This window comes from Aptenodytes forsteri, unplaced genomic scaffold, assembly GCF_000699145.1.
Source record: "Aptenodytes forsteri isolate BGI_AS27 unplaced genomic scaffold, ASM69914v1 Scaffold6, whole genome shotgun sequence".
Lineage (NCBI taxonomy): Eukaryota > Metazoa > Chordata > Aves > Sphenisciformes > Spheniscidae > Aptenodytes > Aptenodytes forsteri.
The window spans coordinates 3,552,774-3,570,087 of record NW_008795709.1 but is presented as its reverse complement, the minus strand read 5'-3'; the positions used below and the strand labels follow the sequence as shown (position 1 = coordinate 3,570,087).

The 17,314-nt window shown below is 40.1% G+C and overlaps 1 protein-coding gene across 1 annotated transcript in view; it reads right to left on the bottom strand.

Moving 5' to 3' along the window:
• The window catches only part of GLRB (glycine receptor beta), a 48,771-nt gene that overhangs the window by 2,753 nt on the left and 28,704 nt on the right, over window positions 1-17,314 (bottom strand). Inside the window, exons 7-8 of the mRNA XM_009283328.1 lie at window positions 14,914-15,066; window positions 8,568-8,860 (exon numbers count right to left, since the gene is read on the bottom strand). Of these exons, the coding sequence (XP_009281603.1) occupies window positions 8,568-8,860; window positions 14,914-15,066 (446 nt within the window). The remainder of the gene's footprint in view (window positions 1-8,567; window positions 8,861-14,913; window positions 15,067-17,314) is intronic.

The following is a 17,314-nucleotide window of genomic DNA, read 5'->3' as shown; positions in this document are numbered from 1 at the left end:
TTCAATATTGGAGTAGCAGGGGCAAACTGTCTAGTAAGGTGGTGACTGAGACATGTATGATTATGTGACCCTGGGTGACATGGGGGCTGTCACTCAGTGATCCGAGAGGTTCCTTCCAATCAGATCATAGCCAACAATATGGGTAATAAAGACAGAAAGCAGACCCTTGTGCGGTGAAAGGGGAATTTGCAGGACTGGGGTGCATGTTGACTGAAGAGTCACAGGAATATGACATTTTTTTCATGGTCAAAACTAGCAAGATTTAGTAAAGCCATTACAAGAAATAGAATCACGTATGAAATTATAAGCCTTCTTTTGGATTTGCAAACTTGTAGTCCATTCCTCATACTACCAGCGATATATTGTAAAGCTCAGTGACACTAATTGTAGCCTAAGCGCTCTCATTTACAATACAGAATATTCCTGTTCCAACTGCAGTATCTAGAGGGTGCTCCCCTAAAAGCTGTTACAAGTCAGTTCTCATTCACCTGCGGGACAGAGAACTGAGGGAATGGCTTCTAGGTCACCTGTGCCTTACAAGCGGAGGACTGTTCGCAGCATGTTCACGCCGAGCTCTGCTTAGTTTAGTGTCAGCTGTAGTACTGATTTATCAGGGTGACACAATTTCCCTTGTAAGAGCAACCTGGCCCAAATTTTTCTTCAGTAAGTATATGTTAATTTAAAAAATAATTTCTTTCATTTCCCTGGCTTTACAAATCTAATGTGCTTCTATTTTCTGCATTCAGTCACTGCCTAGACATATTTTTAAATTTCTTCTCGTACATCTCTTCAACTCTCCAATATTTCTGTTGTTTTAATCTAAATTTGCTTCAGTTGACCTACAGCTTTCCCTAAACAAAGTGAGATAATATATATTAAAAGTAGTTTATCTGCTTTTTATTCACCCTGTCTTGGTTTGTGCTAGAAGCGTAACGATATTCCTGACACTTACCAAAGGCTGCAGGAACCATTTCTGTGGAAAATGATACCGCAGGACTTGATTTTAGAGCACTACACTGAAGACTTGTAAAGAAAGTAAAACATTGTTAAATGTTAATATCCTTTTGACTTCATCCTGACACAGAACTTGGCCCTGGAAAATATTGGATATCATTTGCCTTATCCTGCCTCAGCATCATGACCCGTGGGCCAGACCCAGCCTGCAGGATGCTTCCGTCAGATCGATGGCTTTTCCCCTGCAGGGGATGGGGAGCAGCTGTTTGGGAGGGGAAGGCTGCTGTAATAGCGCAGGGCCTCCCCACACCCCCGATGGAGCCGGGCAGCTGCTCCTCGTTCCTCCAGCATGGAGGCGGAGGGGCTGAGGAGGGCATGGGAAGGTGACGTGGCTCTGAGGGCTTGGCCCAAAACACAGACCTAGTTCCCGTTTCTCCCAGGACTGGGCCACCTTGTCTAGGTTTGGTATGTTGGACAGGACACCTGCCTTTTGATGAAGAGCTCGGAAATACCTAAAAATGACTCCTAGAAGCCAGAAGGTCCCTTGCGATGATCCTTTCTCACCTTTTACAAAATTCAGGCGGATGGGTGCCCACTGCCAAGCTCAGCACCTGCCGCTGCCCTGGATGCTGTGGCGTCCAGAGCTGCGCCATGCGTGCCACTGCGGCAGGGCCATACCTGGCTCAGAAAGCCTTTGTTTGCGGAGTTAGGGGAATAATGTGATAAGAAAGTGGGGAAAGAGAAGAAGAAAGAAGCGCTGCCTGTGCATGCAGCCTGGCAGAGAGGGGGAACTAGCTCTCCATCGCTGCCTCTGCTGCTTCTGGCGCTCCTCATCACTCTCCACATTCACAGCCCAAACTACTTATACCAGATTTTCCTTTAAAAAATCCAGAATGAAGAATTTTTTCCATGACCTTGTTTCTCACAAACATATGTACCTTATTTCTAACCTGAATTTATTTGGCTTCAATTTTCAGTCACAAGGCATGACTGTAGTTAGTCTGATTAACTGCTGGTACTTACAGATGGTAACAAATCTAACCTTGATTTTGCATAATTCAGATGACGTAACCAGGCTGACATATGAAGCCAAGTCAAATGTTCTTCAGAGTTTCTTACCTCCACATCATTACCTCTGTCAACTGAATTGACGATCTTTTAAAAAATTATATTCAGTTTGATTAAATCAATAAACACACAGATCAGCTTTAATTTCACTGACCCATTTAAATTTATTAGCTAACGTGGGGCTGAATTATGAATAATATTAATTATAATTAATAATTATGAATAATAATTATTAGTCAGCCCACTGTTAGCTATGCAATATTTTCCACTGATTGATGTCAGGCTTATAATTATTCATGTTATGCCACTTAGCCTTTAAAAGTACTGGCACGATGTTAGCTTCTTGCTGTCTTTTGGAACCCTCCCAGTTTTAAGGGATTTATAAAAAAATCAACATTAATGTTCCACAGCACTCAGGGACCAGCTCTTTAAAAAATCCTAGATGCAACTTAAGCTGAAATCTCAACTGTAAAATGTCTAACTTTAATAGCTACTGTTTAATATCCTCGTTAGCTACTGTCAATGAAAGCTATTCCATCATCTGATTGAATATATCTGGCTTTTCCCCAAACACAGAGCAGAATATTTGTTCAACACTTTTGCCTTTTCTGCTAATTCTTGATACTTACGGCATCTCTACCTAGTATTGGACCAATACTCGTTACTGGTTTTTGAATTCTTGCTATACATGCAAAGTAACTTCCTATTGCCCTCAATTATGCTAACCATACATCCCTTTTGTTATCGACACCTATTGTCTGGATTTCAACTTGTATTAATTGCTATCAACTTCGCCATTTGCTAGTGAGAAGAAAAGAGAAATGCTTGAAGCTGAGTTAGTTTTCAATCTTTGGGGAGTTCGTTTTCAATTGTGCTGTTTGTTGGGTTTTTTTAAATTAGTATAGCTTCCCTTCTGGTCTGTAGCTGTTTTGAATCTTGTTAGATAGCTCACCAGCATCATTCATATTTTTTGTTTAAATTCTTCCACCCAGATGAGAAAAAATAGTTTTCAAATTTGTGAAATCTGTCCTTTCACAGCACCAAAAATACCAGGACTTGACTAAATTTGTTTTGTGCAAATAGAATAAAGATCCTTTTCAATTGACTCTTCATCCTGTGATCATATCCTCTTTATCTGTCAGGATGAAGTGTAATATAAAATGCCATCATTTTGGATTCAAGAATTTTTGAGAGCAGAAGTGTATTGTCCATAATTTCTAGCAAAGCTTCAAACATGCTACAGCACTGGCAGCCTCTCAAGCTCAGCATGCGTCCCTCAGGCTGAAGTGCCTCCCTACTGTAATGCAGCATTCTCTGCCCTACACAGCACCTTTTCTCTGCCATAAAATCATTTCTCCTGCTGCACCCAACCTCTCTTGGCATGCAGGTCTGTCACTAGTGCTGCCATTTGTGTAAGAGTCTTCCATCAAGATGAAGGAGTAGTTCTAACAAACTCTGTCATTAATCTTTCTTCTACTTGTTTTGTGCTCTTCTCTTGCTCTTGCCATAATGATAGACGTAGATCATCAATAAAGTAATGATTTTTTAGCATCAGTGTGTATTCAGACTGAATATGTTTTCTGGTGCAGCTCAGCAGGAATTTGCTATCACATTCCAAATATTATGTTCCTTGCAAATTCTCATTAACCCACTAATGGCAAAGTACAGCACAAAAAAAATTTACACATAAAATATCACAGAATCACAGCATAGCTGAGGTTGGCAGGGACCTCTGGAGATCATCTAGTCCAACCCAGACTCAAAGCGGATTGTCGAGGCCTTCACATAAAATATCACAGAATCACAGCATAGCTGAGGTTGGCAGGGACCTCTGGAGATCATCTAGTCCAACCCAGACTCAAAGCGGATTGCTCGGGGCCTTTTTGCAGTCATGTTCTGAATTATCTCCAAGGATGGATACGTGAGTCACTAGAGCAGAAAGTACCTACCCTGTACCTGAAATGCTGTCAGAACTATTAAAATAGATTGCAGCCTGTGGTTTTGTGTACAAGATAAAATGTAAACTGGGTTTCTGGTGGTTCTACATGAAAAGTCTGAGTCTGGAGTGTCACTTGAGGGGAAAAGACAATATGGGAGGATCACGTCACCACAGGTCACCACCAGTGGTCAGGTATATTATAAATCAGTAGAGATGAACATAACCCATATCAGGTTTCAGCGCCTAGATGTAGCTCTGACAAGGTAAGACAAGCAATAGCACTACTCCTCTTTAAAAATAACTGGGTTTAGAGCTATTACCACTTGCATAGCACTATCCATCATCTGCCAGAGCCATTTTTTTAGCAAATGTTCTCTCCAGTCATCAGCACATTATCTGTGGGGGACAGCTTCTATAAATGGGCTTGATGAAAATGTGACTTTTCAAATCGAGGGGTGTTGTTATAGTTAACAGTGCAATCTCTCCCTGTAATCACGCCACCAGTGAAAGCAAAAAGAAACTGATTCATCTTCAAAACATTTCCCTTGTTGCTTGTTTTTCTCACTGTATGATGTTACATTGCTAGGAAACACACGCAAACTCCTACTGAGGATTCCCAATAAAAAGCCAGTGCCAGCAGTTACCCCCAGGTTGCATAATTTTCCTCTCTGCTTAGAACAGCGTCTACTTGCAGCCACTATGAACTAAGGGAGCGAAACTGTTCTTTCTCATGGCTTCTTGCCTGTAAATGCATAGCCATTGTAGCTCCTAGCAAACACAGCAGAAGTGCTTATGTTGAATTTTCTCTTTTTTCTACAGATTCAGGTTGATCTTGCCAGGTGGACCACTCGACTTTAATCAGACAGTCGTATCGATAAACCTGTGGGCTTAAAATGGCACTGACATTTCAAGGGTTTTTGTTGGAGGGGGCATGACTCATAAAGCATGAACTCATGGGTTTGGCGTATGCTGGCAACATACAGCTTTTACGTCAGCCAGTACGCAGGATTTGGTGGAGAGGAGAAGTAGCTATGCATCCACGGAAGGCTTTCTCCATCTTTGGCTGATCTCAGATTGTGAGCATTGTTTTCATCCTGCCATCTTCTCTGTTGCTGTTGGTGACTATCGGTCGTGATCACTGACTTTACTGACACAGCATGCTTCCTACTGAAAACTTGCAGGTGGACCCTCTTCTTCCAGGGGATCTCTTCTCCTCAACCTTCAATTACGAATGGCATCAAGCTTTTAGTTTTTCAGATATACTGAAAAGTTTATCCTTTTACCCAATTTCTTGTCATAAAAAAGGAACAACGGCCACTTGTATTTTTAAGTATGATCACCTGTTTTTGTTATGGCTTGTTTTTTACTAATATCAAACATGCAAAGTCTCCAGACCAGCTGCCATTTTTATCTTTCACAAATGGAGCGAGCACATGAAAGCAAGTTGTTCCATGAGGGCTGGAACCAGGGATGTCTGACCACCCCACTTGCTTCCCTGCGCTCCCTCCGATCCTCCCCACGCCCGGGACCTTCCCACCCCAACAACCCTGCTGTACTGGCCCCTTCCCCAAATCTCCTGCAGAGACATCACTGCTGCAATGCTGCATGGCTGTGAGAGGCAGCAAGAGCGCAACTTGCTGCTCGGGAAACGCTCGCAAACTGGCCTGGCATCGGGATCAGGGGCATTTTAAAGTGAAATAAAGCACTTTCTCTTTTTAAACTTGATTCCCCTCTAATAACTTACAGATATGTATCAGCACCATTCAGTTAATGTCTCATAATAAATAAGTGCTTCATTTAAGCTGGAGAAACATTTATAAATGCAATTATTCATGCTCTCTGTTTTTCCCCACTTGGAGTCTTCTGCTTCCAGGTCTTTCCTGCTGGCTTTACCTTTGAGCCCCATCTGGTCTATCCACTGCTTCAAGCCTAGCTATGGTGAGATTTCCAGCTACGCCCTCAGTCACTTTTGCCTTAGTGTCACTTCCTATGTGGAAAGAGGACATCCTCCAACATTTCTATAGGATGCACACTCATGTCAGGGATGCAGTTCCAAGTTGTCCTCCTTTTCTCCTAAAGCTATACATTGGTTCACCTAAGTCTTTCCAGACATTTAGCACAGCATTTGCTCTCTCCTCACACACAATCCCACACGACCCTGATGAGAAACAGCTCCTGAAGTTATGGGACAGCACTCTGGCCTCTTTTTGTTTCGTATTCTTTATGCCTTTCAACATACAGGTTTTTTCCATTACCTGTTTCTCTAATGTTTCCCTCCCTCGCATATTTGCCGTATGACAAATGCATTTTCTACTTGATCATTACTAGGTCTGCATGGGAGCGATCCGAATTTTGTGGGGCAGGCCTAGCTTTGGATTAGGAGCCAAAGCTACTGAAAGATTTAGACCTGTTCTGACTTAGGAGTTTAGTACAGGCTTCTCCAGGGCTAAGAACTTTCAAAGTACTCCTATGCGGTAGCTGGTTCAGAGAGGGAGTTTTCAGCTAGGTAGATTTATAGCATTCAAATACATAGAATCTAGCATCACTGTCCTACCACATCCTGATGTCAAATGACTCATCCGTCTGAGAGCTTTTTCTGTCTCAGCCTGGTGATCTTCCCAGAAATTACCAGCCCAGGGCACCTTTCCTCAGGTAGGCTATATTTCAAAGCAGGTGGCTGGATACAAGCTGGATCACTAATCATGAGGGGAGGTGACCACTCAGCCACATGACCAGCTTTTACAGCAATGAATACGTATTTCCAATATGTCCAATATCTTCCAAATGTTTTGTAACTCTGTATAAAGATCATCAGAAGCTACGCATGCCCAAGACTCTATATAAAACCAACAGATAATTGTTGCAGAGATATAGAAATTGAAATGTTAAAGGTCTCTGATAACAAATTGGGAAGACCCTGAAAAATGCAGGTCAAACATGAGATTCTGGAGCTGACACTGCAAGATCTTGGAGGGCAGACTGAGGTCTGAATCTTAAAAACCTTCGGCCTACTGCTAGACACCATTCATGGGGAATGTTGCTTAATTTTTGTGGACAATGACTCCCCTTCCCCTAAGTCTTAAAATGCACTGTACACCCAAACTTGCCTTCTTGAAAAAACTTATTAAAAGATGAAAGGATAGCATAGGTGATAAAAGTTATCATTTTATTCTCCTTATGGCTATGGCAATGGCAAGCACCTTAAACGGTGTATACACCGAGGAGAGTCAGTAATTTAGCAATTTGGTTTTGTTCACACTACTGAAAAACTGTAGGTTTTTGTTAATCTTGTAATTGATCAAGCTGTACACTTACACTTGTTAAGTACTTGAAATAGGAATAAATAGATTTTATGCTGCTCTGCTGGACTGTTGCAACTATTCTGTCACAAGAAACAGCTGAATTTGGGACCTGCAAATTGCTGAACACAAAAATATCACATTCCGTTCAGGGGAAGCAAAACTATAGCGGACCCATCTTTCCTTCTACTCAGTTCCCACGTTGCCTCGGCTTGGGGAATTACTTGTGACCCAAGTGAAAGCAGACATGGGGTTGCGCTAAGCTGAGCCTGGTTGCCTGCCAAAACAGTTCCCAGGAGACTCTTCTACCAGATATGAATTATAGTAGTCAAGTGCACCACTCTGCAATACCTGCAGTTCCTCTGGACTGGAGGTAATTTGTTATGGGGCAATGCCAGCTTGATACTAGGACAGGGTTGCTGCCATTCTGACATAAACGACTCCCTCCTTAAAGAAGCTTTACAGTCACATTACACACTACCAATAAAGCCTAATAGCTTTATTTTACACATCTAAATTGCTGAGTCATTGAAAACTATAAGCCAAATTCATATTTCATATATTGTAGCATAATGTATTTTCTTCTGTAGAATAAATGTCATTTAAATATCACTCAGGACTGAGGGCAGTTGGCCTGGGATGTCTGATAACTCTTGGAGCACAAAGGGGGAGTTATACAACACCGGGAAGCTACCATTATGATGGAAAACTGGCCTGAGCTAAGACGTACATCTCATCTTTATCCATATAATGAGATCTGGTCACAATTTACCCATAAACTCTATCTGGCAACACAAGAAATGCAGGAACTGTTTGACAGACAGAGAGACCTGTCTTTTGTTTACAAATGCCAAGACTTCTGGATCCCTGGCTTCAGAGATGCTTGACATGCAATGCGGTGCAGCTGTGGCCATCCCGGGGAAAGCAATGAGACGGGTGTTATTTGAGTATGCTCTCAGCAAATACTGACTGAGAGTCCTGTCCTCTGAATAGTTACAGCTTGACAGCTGCTATTTATTATGAGAAAAATAGCAACTGTAAAGCTGCTTGCTACTTTATTTACCTGAAGCTCAGCAGCAACCATGGCGCTAGGATATTAAAAGACAAATTTTTCATTTAGTACCTCTGACCCCAAATCTCTAGGGACCAATTGGTCAGATTGCTAGCCATTAATTACCAGCATGTTTTTAACGTCTTGGCAACTTCTAAGATTAAGCAGTATCCAAAACTATTACGACAGTATATTCCTGGAATCGCGTTAACAGAGGATAATGCTGATTTTGCGTACACAGCTTCGCAGCTCCTACCTGTAAAGTGCTGATATGGACAGGAGTCCCTGTGCCATTCACAGTGTTCTTCTTGGCAGCATTTCCACCCTTCCCTTCCACTTGCTCTGCCTTGGCAATCTTTGCTTTTTCGGCTTCAATTCTCTTTGGATTGTTTAGCATTACCTGGACCACCGCATACTCCACCAGGGATGCAAACCCAAAGAGAAGGCAAACAATCAGCCAGACATCTAAGGCCTTCACATAAGACACTTTGGGAAGTTCAGCGGCAAGAGTGGTACATTCAGATGCCAAGCTGAGCACTGAGAAAATACCTACGGAAAGAAAAACAATATATTGATTAAAGAAGACTTACCCTTACTGACGCTAGCTGTGCTCTTCCTCTGAAACAGACAACACTGAATGATGTTTTGTAACGGTGAATGGGACTTCACAATGCGGTCGGTGTATTTTGCAGCAGGTAGACAAAGTGCACATGCCTTCAGTTAATGAACAAGTTAAACTGAATACTGATGTAGGATATTGCAGTTAGTGATGAATTATTAGTAACGAGTACCTTCATTTTATAAATGGAGAAAGAAATAAGTGAGGCTAAACTGGTTGCTGTGGTTTTCCTGCTTCATCACACGTCACACAACTGGGAAATGGCCTTTCCAGAGCCTTACCCTACAATGTGCAACTAAGTCCGGTAAGATGGAAGAGAAATATATGATACTTAAAAGACTCCAAGTCCTTTAAATTAGACTTGAAGAGCTACTGTTGTCCCAGAAATCTGAACTGTGCTACAGCAGGGGCAATTCTCTGAATGACCTGTCCACAAGTGTGATATGCAAAACTTAGGCTGAAAGGGAACTTTTTGCTAAAGAGCAAAACTGTACCAGCACATTAAAAAGTCTGTGTTCCCAATTGACTGTGAAGATGAAAACACTGAGGTGACTGAGGGTCTACAATCATGCCCTATTTCAGCTTCCAGGATCTAGAGGAAGATTTCTAGATAAAGGGCTTTTCAGGAAACCCTTATCATGAAAAAAAAATACATCTGCAAAGGCTGTTGAAAGGTCACACTCATCATCAAACTAGGTTCCAACAAGCACTGCTCCTTACAAGGCTTCCAAATGTCACCATCAACACAGGGCTCACATTGCAAGTGACAAAATACAAGCCTGATCTCAAAAAGGCTCCTATGAAATGGCAAATGTAGCATGAACAGCTACATTTGGAAAAAGCGAACTTCAGAAATGGCTGTCATGTGGGGAAAACTTATTTCACCCTCCCAGTCAGAATGTCCCATTTTGGTTTTGTGAACGCTAATGATAAAAATCTTCTTTAGTTATGAGTGGGTAGCTTCATGAAATGTAATGATGTCTATAGAAAATGTTGGCCAAAAGGAGATAGTTAGTCTTGACTATGTTTCTTATATTGGTCACGTGTGCTATCCAAAGCATGAAAAAAACCCGTAAATCATAGAGAGATAATTTTCTTCAGATCCATTTTAAGTAACTGAGGATGTGAAATTGTTAATAAAACTGAAAGTATCTGTATTGGCATATGAAAGTATTAAATTCTAGTTAATCATAAATAACATATCATTATTTTGCTGCTGTTCCCATTTGGATTTCAATAAGATTGATATGATAATTTATTTGGTGTTTGTTAATCTCAAATGGGCAACTTACTAGCCGTATAGTGAAACTATACTTTCACTGAAGAGAAACTATAAAGAAATCATTACAGTCATATAATTTTAAAATATAGTATCTTATGATGTTTTATTTTGAAATGTGTAATAACAATGTATCATTGCAAAGCTGGATTTTTTTGTCCACTGGGATAATACAGGATGGCCAGATGTGCTATGTCAGATCATAAAGACATGGCAAGTACTGAACAAACAAACCTCAGTGCCCACCTGGTTTATTTTTGATCTACTGTATCTGACGCATTCAGGTATAAACATGCCCATAAGGATATGTTAAGGATCTATATAAGGAAAGTCAGCATAGAATAGTCTTCTTTTTAATAAATTTATTTTCACTGACCAACACCAGCTGTCTTGGGCTGAACACTAATTATGGATCGTAATGAACTGCAATAACAAGTACAAATAAGGCTGTACTGCCTCTTAACATATAAAGGCCACCTCTGCCTATGCCCAGCTTTCTATTCGTTCTCTAACAGTGTACTGTATCAAGTACCATGCCATGTCTATGCTAGGCTTCTGAAAGGCAGCCTCTACCCTTACCATGAATAACCAAATTAACCAATGATATGGACTGGCTCAACATCTTGGATATTGTAATTTTTTTCCTACTAACTTTTAAAGTGTTTACCATCTTAATATGCGAGTATTATTATCTGGCCTGCTGCTTAAAACATTTGTACAACCACTTTGTAGAGCTTAAAATACTAGATCTTACAATCTTGGATTTAATTCTACAAAACTAACTTGTAAATTCTGCTAGCTGAAAAATTTTAGTGGCGCTTTCATCAGTTTGTTCAGTAGAGCAATTGAGGTCATGGTGACCTGCCGCTAATTTCCATTTGCCTGGATTCCTAGGATGAAAAGTTCGTTTTCAGACTCTGAGAAACTTCTAGGTTTTCAAGGTAACAATGAAGTGAGATAGAAGCACAGCAATATTCTATTAAGCAACCATTTGCTGCCAGATCAGAGTTGGCATGGCCTTGGAGACCCTAGCACCAGAGTTGTAAGTTGCACCTCTGGCAGCAGCTGCACTAGGTACTTACCTAACACAGTCCAAAGCCCAGGCTCAAACTGAGTGAGGAGAATGAATAAATAAACTGCAAGGTTAATTATTAAAAAAAAAGGGAAACAAAAAAATCCCCCTTTTCTTCTCAGGAAGCACTAAAGAGAAGGGACAGAGCTCCTTCCTCTACACTTGGAAAGTAAAGGGAAAGTTGGCCTTTCTAGGAAATACCTCTGCAGTTTTGCCCCTAGTGTGGCATCCCTCTTGATGGCAAAGTTTACGTTATCAGTAAGGTTAGTTAGCTCCCAGCCTAAAGCATGATTGTACAGAGCTACTATTTTAAAAATACTGCCTAAGGTTACACGTGGATAATATCAGAAAATGCCAATCCAGCAAAGCACTTCAGCACGTGGTGCCAGATAAATAAATCTCCCTTTTTTGAATCCATCAAACTTACTGGCCTCAGCACTATCTCCTGGCAGTGAATTCCACAGGTTAATTATATGCTGTATAAAACAGTATTTTCTGGTTTATATTACTGCTTTAAAAATGTCTGGCTTCATCTCACTAATGTTATTGAAAAAGGTAATATTCCATCTTCCTTTCCTTATAATTTGATATCTCTAATACATTCTCTTCTCTCATTAAACTTCATAAACTAAAAGACATACTCTTGCCAATCCTTCTTCGTGCTACAGTTCTAACATATATCTTTACATCTTCCTCTGAGACCCTACATTTTTTACAATTTTATGACTAAGTTCCTAAGACAGATCTTAGGACAGGAGTGACAGGGCGGGGGCATGCCTGGCCTCAGATCTAGCTGTCCTTTGTACGTGTGGAATATATCATCACTACGCCAAGCCTTCAGTTACCCTGTTGTACTCCCACCTGCACTCTGGACTAATGCTCCACGCTGTCAGGCCGCTGCGCGTGGACAGAAGTCCGACGTCCCTCAGATCCCTACAGCTCCAGGAAAGATCTCACTCCCTTTGGGGATCACGGCAGTGAAGGAAAGAAAGGGATTTTTTAAACAGATGCTGGCACACTGTCCACCTGTAAAGAACTGGAGAGCCCTCTGTGGGGCTCATCAGAAAGTGAAACACCAGCATTTAATTAGAAAGAAGCATTCAGTGACATCAGCCTTTATGTTGCTCAGCCACAGCTGTCCAGGTACCAGTCCTTTGTGGACTTCCCTACCACCAGATGTTCCAACCGGGTGAAATATTACAGAGCTTGCAACTTATTTAGTTCCTGCATGGACAAAGGCTTTTTCTTCAAACAAACATACATCCTTCTCCCAGAACATTAATCAGCCCACAAAAACATATTCTGCTTACTGGTTTGCAAAGTATCTTGTATCCCTAAAACACCTGGAAGCTTCTGAGATGCCTAGCCATGGGAGCAGTAGCCCACTGTACTTAATTCTAAGGAAGACTGTATTAAGATATTCGTAAGTAAATCTGAAGTAGCTTCTCATCTGATGAGATCTGTATCTAGCTATTGAGAGTGTAGTGGCCATTGGTAACACTTTTTTGGGATTGGATGTCATCCACTTGACAAAGAAATATTAATCTTGTTAGATTTCAAGGTCAACTATCTTCAAGGATGTAGCTAGAAGAGTTAGTTTGTCACCCCCTTGCAAAATAGAGAAACATAAAACTTACCCCAGTGACAGTGCTATCAACTTGCGTTACTAAATACTGACTCATGACTAAAGGATGGTCAGGTTTAGTGGGTTTCGCTTCTCCGGGGAGTCAGGAAAAGTCACGTAAGCAGGCCAATGGTTAGTATCTTTGAAAATGCCTTATTTCATAAATGCTAATACATAAAGGAGCTGATAAACACTTATAATAAATGAAAAAAAAACCAACAATAAATAAGCATGCATGTTCAGTCACAAAGATATCCATGTCACATAAATCAGCACTATACCTCTTACAAATCTAATATATAATTACTAATCCTGTCCGGTCAGCTATTTGAAGTGCAGGATTATAAAAGTAGAAATACAGCTCAGGTTTTGATAATATTGGAGCTCACTACCTGAAAAATATTTCCAGTTCTTGTTTCTATCTTTTTAATTTAAGGCACGCTACATGTTCCTCACACTTTTTTTTTTTCTTAAAATGTCTTATGTTTCGCATTATGGAATGCATCCTTGCTACTTTTCAAGGTAAGAGATTATATTTGTTACTTGCTATCAAACAGATACACATTGTGACTCCTCCCCAAGTAACTATTAATATTTTTAAAGGTCAAGAAAAATAAAGCTGATTTGTATTCTGAAACAGAACCCTAGAAAAAAGATACAATAAATGTAATGAAACAGTGGTTTTGTTACATTTAATTAGAGCAAGGTAGCCAGCATTGACTCAGAAGCCAGAAGTAGCACTCCAGTCATGGTTCTCCAAATTTTTTAGAGCACTTACTTACTTACTTACTTTATTTTGCCCATCATATCACTGGAGGAGGAAAAGGCATGGTAGATGACCTGAGATGGGAGAAGTGGGGCTCAGGCCAGCGGGTATGTGGACGCTTTTCCACCTAACAAAACTCAGCAGGCACCCTTCCTGCTCCAGCTGGCTCTTAACACAGGGATTTCAGCTACCTACTACTGCAAGACTCTACTGACCACAGACACGGGCTGGTAAGGTGATGTGGCAGATCCTGACTCCAAGGGTCTCCAGTGCTTATCGACACACCTGAGGCTGCACAGGACTCATGTCCTGGGGGGCTGTGGAGGTTCAAGTGTGGGTGAGAGGTTTCTGAGGAAGGCAGGGGGCTAGAGGGATTCTGCAACTTCACCCATGGGGTCTTGAAAACAGGTGCGCTGAACCTCCTGGGACACAGACAAGATTTGGAAAATAAGGGGTATGGACTTGTGGAGGAGTGCCAGGGAAAATGGGAGCATGAGGAGGCCAGAGCATGGGGAAGGAGAGGTCATGGCATGGGGATGGGAATCCAAATAGGAGAAGTGTCAGGATGCAAGAGCCCGGCTCTGCATTTCATTGAGCTCTTGGGGTCAGCAGGTTTGGCCACCCCAGACCCGGAGTCCCATGTAAAACCCAATTAGTCAAGATAATATTGTTTTGATTAACTCTGTGTCCTACTATCTCATAATAGATGAAGGGCCTGCCTACTGTGTTGTGCTGAGCAGCATTAAAGTATGAGCCTGAAGTACTCTCATGAACTGAGTCTCTAATGAAATAAAACTAATCAGGTAACAAGGATGCTAATTCTCTTCCAGACATCATTCTGTTTCTATTACTCTTCAGAAAAACTGCTCCAAGAGGTAGCTATTTAGAGCCTTACTCATCTTCCTGCTTTCTTACGGATTATTCAGATGTTCAAATTCCTATAAACTGCATATGGCCACAGTGTCTGCAGCATCACCCGTGCATGGATAAGATCAGATTTGTCTGGGTTGAGAGGAGCAGAGACAGTGTGCTTATCACATAAGTCCTGGAACCATTATCAAGCGAAGTCTCAATGTGAAGGTGGATTTTACAGGACTAGGAATGAGGAGGTTTCAGTGAAAATGATGAGCGGATAATGGAAGTGAAGTTGCTTTCAGTGTCCAGTGTCATGTTGTCAAAGCAACTGAGGGTGGCTCAATGGCGTTAAAGTGGATTGTGATGGTACGTGTAAACGCAGGTTACCCAGTGGGACTCTTGCAGCACTTGCATCGGGATTGATCCAAAATGACAGCCAGGATAGAACAACAATTAGCAGTGTAGGAGCATAAACACCCATCATGTAAAATCCAACTTGTCTTCTTAAAGTGAAGATTACTTCTACACAAGTGTAATAACCTTTAAAGAAATAAATGCATTCATGTTTAATGTGCTTTGCAGGTCAACCTCTTCAGATCCGTATCTTCTAGGCCTTTTTCTATTTAGGTTAAGAGCAAAAGTTATAGAATCATAGAATCATAGAATAGTTTGGGTTGGAAGGGACCTTTAAAGTTCAATGATTTGATTTTCTTTATAAAGGCAAAGAGTTCAGTTTGAAAAAAAAATGTTCAAAACACAGAACTATGTAACTGCCAAGTGTGGTCAGGCATATGACACTCTCTGTGCTCTATAAGGCACCCTCCGTCTTTTCACAGCGCATCAGCAACAGGCAGTTAAAGTGACTCTCACCCTGGTGCTGGCTTCAAGGTGCAGTCCAGATAAAACCAATGGGGTCTAGCAGTCATACTAGCTTACGCTCATCTGAAAATCCTACTTAGTATTAATTTGTGCAAAAGATGGAATTAAGAAATATGTGCAGAAAGTTTAGAATGCAGAGGTGATCTGAACGTGACTCTAAGCAGAGATTCCCCCAGTACTGAAAGCTGGTACAGGTGACTTCTAAAATTGGTACAGACTTTTTAAAAAAGACTCTAAAAACACTGTACATTTTGAAAAAAGGAATACTGCCTCAAATCTTTTAAAATGAGGATCTAAATCACCCAAACATTTAAGATATCTGTTAAGATGAATTCAATAAAAAATAAAGCTGCAGATACTAGAGGTTTTGCTGGAGATAACAGATGGATCAGGAAGTCTGATAACCAGAAAACAAATTCTGTCCATATTTCATATTCATTCTGTTCACTCAATTAGCAGAACTGGCATTTTTATGTTAATATTAACACAATAGCATTGTAAAAACAACTTCATAAACTATTCTACCACAAGGAAAAGGCATTCCTATGTTATATTACAGCAATTTCAAAATTCAGATCAGTCTGTATCTATAAATAAAGTTAGTGCAAAGCTGATTTAGAAGATAGAATCTGTCAAAAATATATGTATTTATCGCTATATTTTATCAATTAAGTGCCATAGAATGATAAGTCATCTTAAAAGTGCTGTTTGGGTATGCAATAACCAAAACAACGAAAAACCAAAACATTAAGGAAAATTTTCCTTATGTAGAAGACACTATACGTTATTTCATAGTTCATTCTATCCTCTTCAATGATCTTTTGTCTGACAAATTTCCCCTCTATAATTTCTGAATAGTTTCCAGATAGTTTTAAGTTTTATTTTCAAATGAGGGATGACCTTGAAAATCATTTTTTGTTTGCTTTATGCCAGAAATGCATTCTGTATGGCTTGGTATCATCTTTCATCAGGCAGAGAATAGTATCTATTGCCCTCACCATTCAGCTCGCGAGGACATACTTGGATCTGTCATACATTTTGATAAACAAAGAGTAGGCAATTTGCAAATTTAAATATTCAATTTATTGCCACAAAAAGTCACCCCAAATTTGTTTACCCTTTTTCTACTTAGGTAGGTATGATAAAACATCAGTTGACGTAAATAGACAGTAAAGATTAAGTTCTTTGCAATTGGCAAGAATTTTGAAATAATTTGAAATAATGAAACATAAGCCATAATTTTGAAATTGTTTGTACATGTAACACTGCCTCTTGATTACCTGACAAAATCCTTAAGTGAATTAATTTTAACTATGTGTGCAAAATCTGCTTTTTTAAATACCTTCAGTATAAGAATTTAAAGTAAATCAAACAACTACTGATTACTGAAAAGAATCTTTAAAAATACTTCAGAGTACTGAAATATTCCATTCACATTAATGAAGTATTAATTCCAGTCTTGGTTATGAGATTAACATGGATGTTCTTAATTTTCAAACAAAAAGCATTTGCAATAAAAGAATTATGAAAACTTTTAAAAATTTCATGTTGTCACTCCACCCACTGACAGTACTCTAATGTTCTTTCTTTAATGTTCAAGTCACATACACACGCACAAAATGTGCCCATTTTACTGAGCACTTTGCACAGTGTCATTTCAATTTGTGGTCACAAGGTGCTGAAACTTGAGAGAACACTACCGATTTTTGTTCCTGTTTAATGGTAAAGTGTACAATTCTTAGATTTTTCTTTAAGGTTCCTAAAAATACCTAAAATATCTAAACATTTTTTAGACATTTAATTTTAAATTTACAGCAAAACTCAAAATGATCATGATAACTTCAATAACAAGATAGCAATCTTGAGTAAGTATTTCCTTTTTCCCCAAAATAGAATGTAAGTCTTCCAA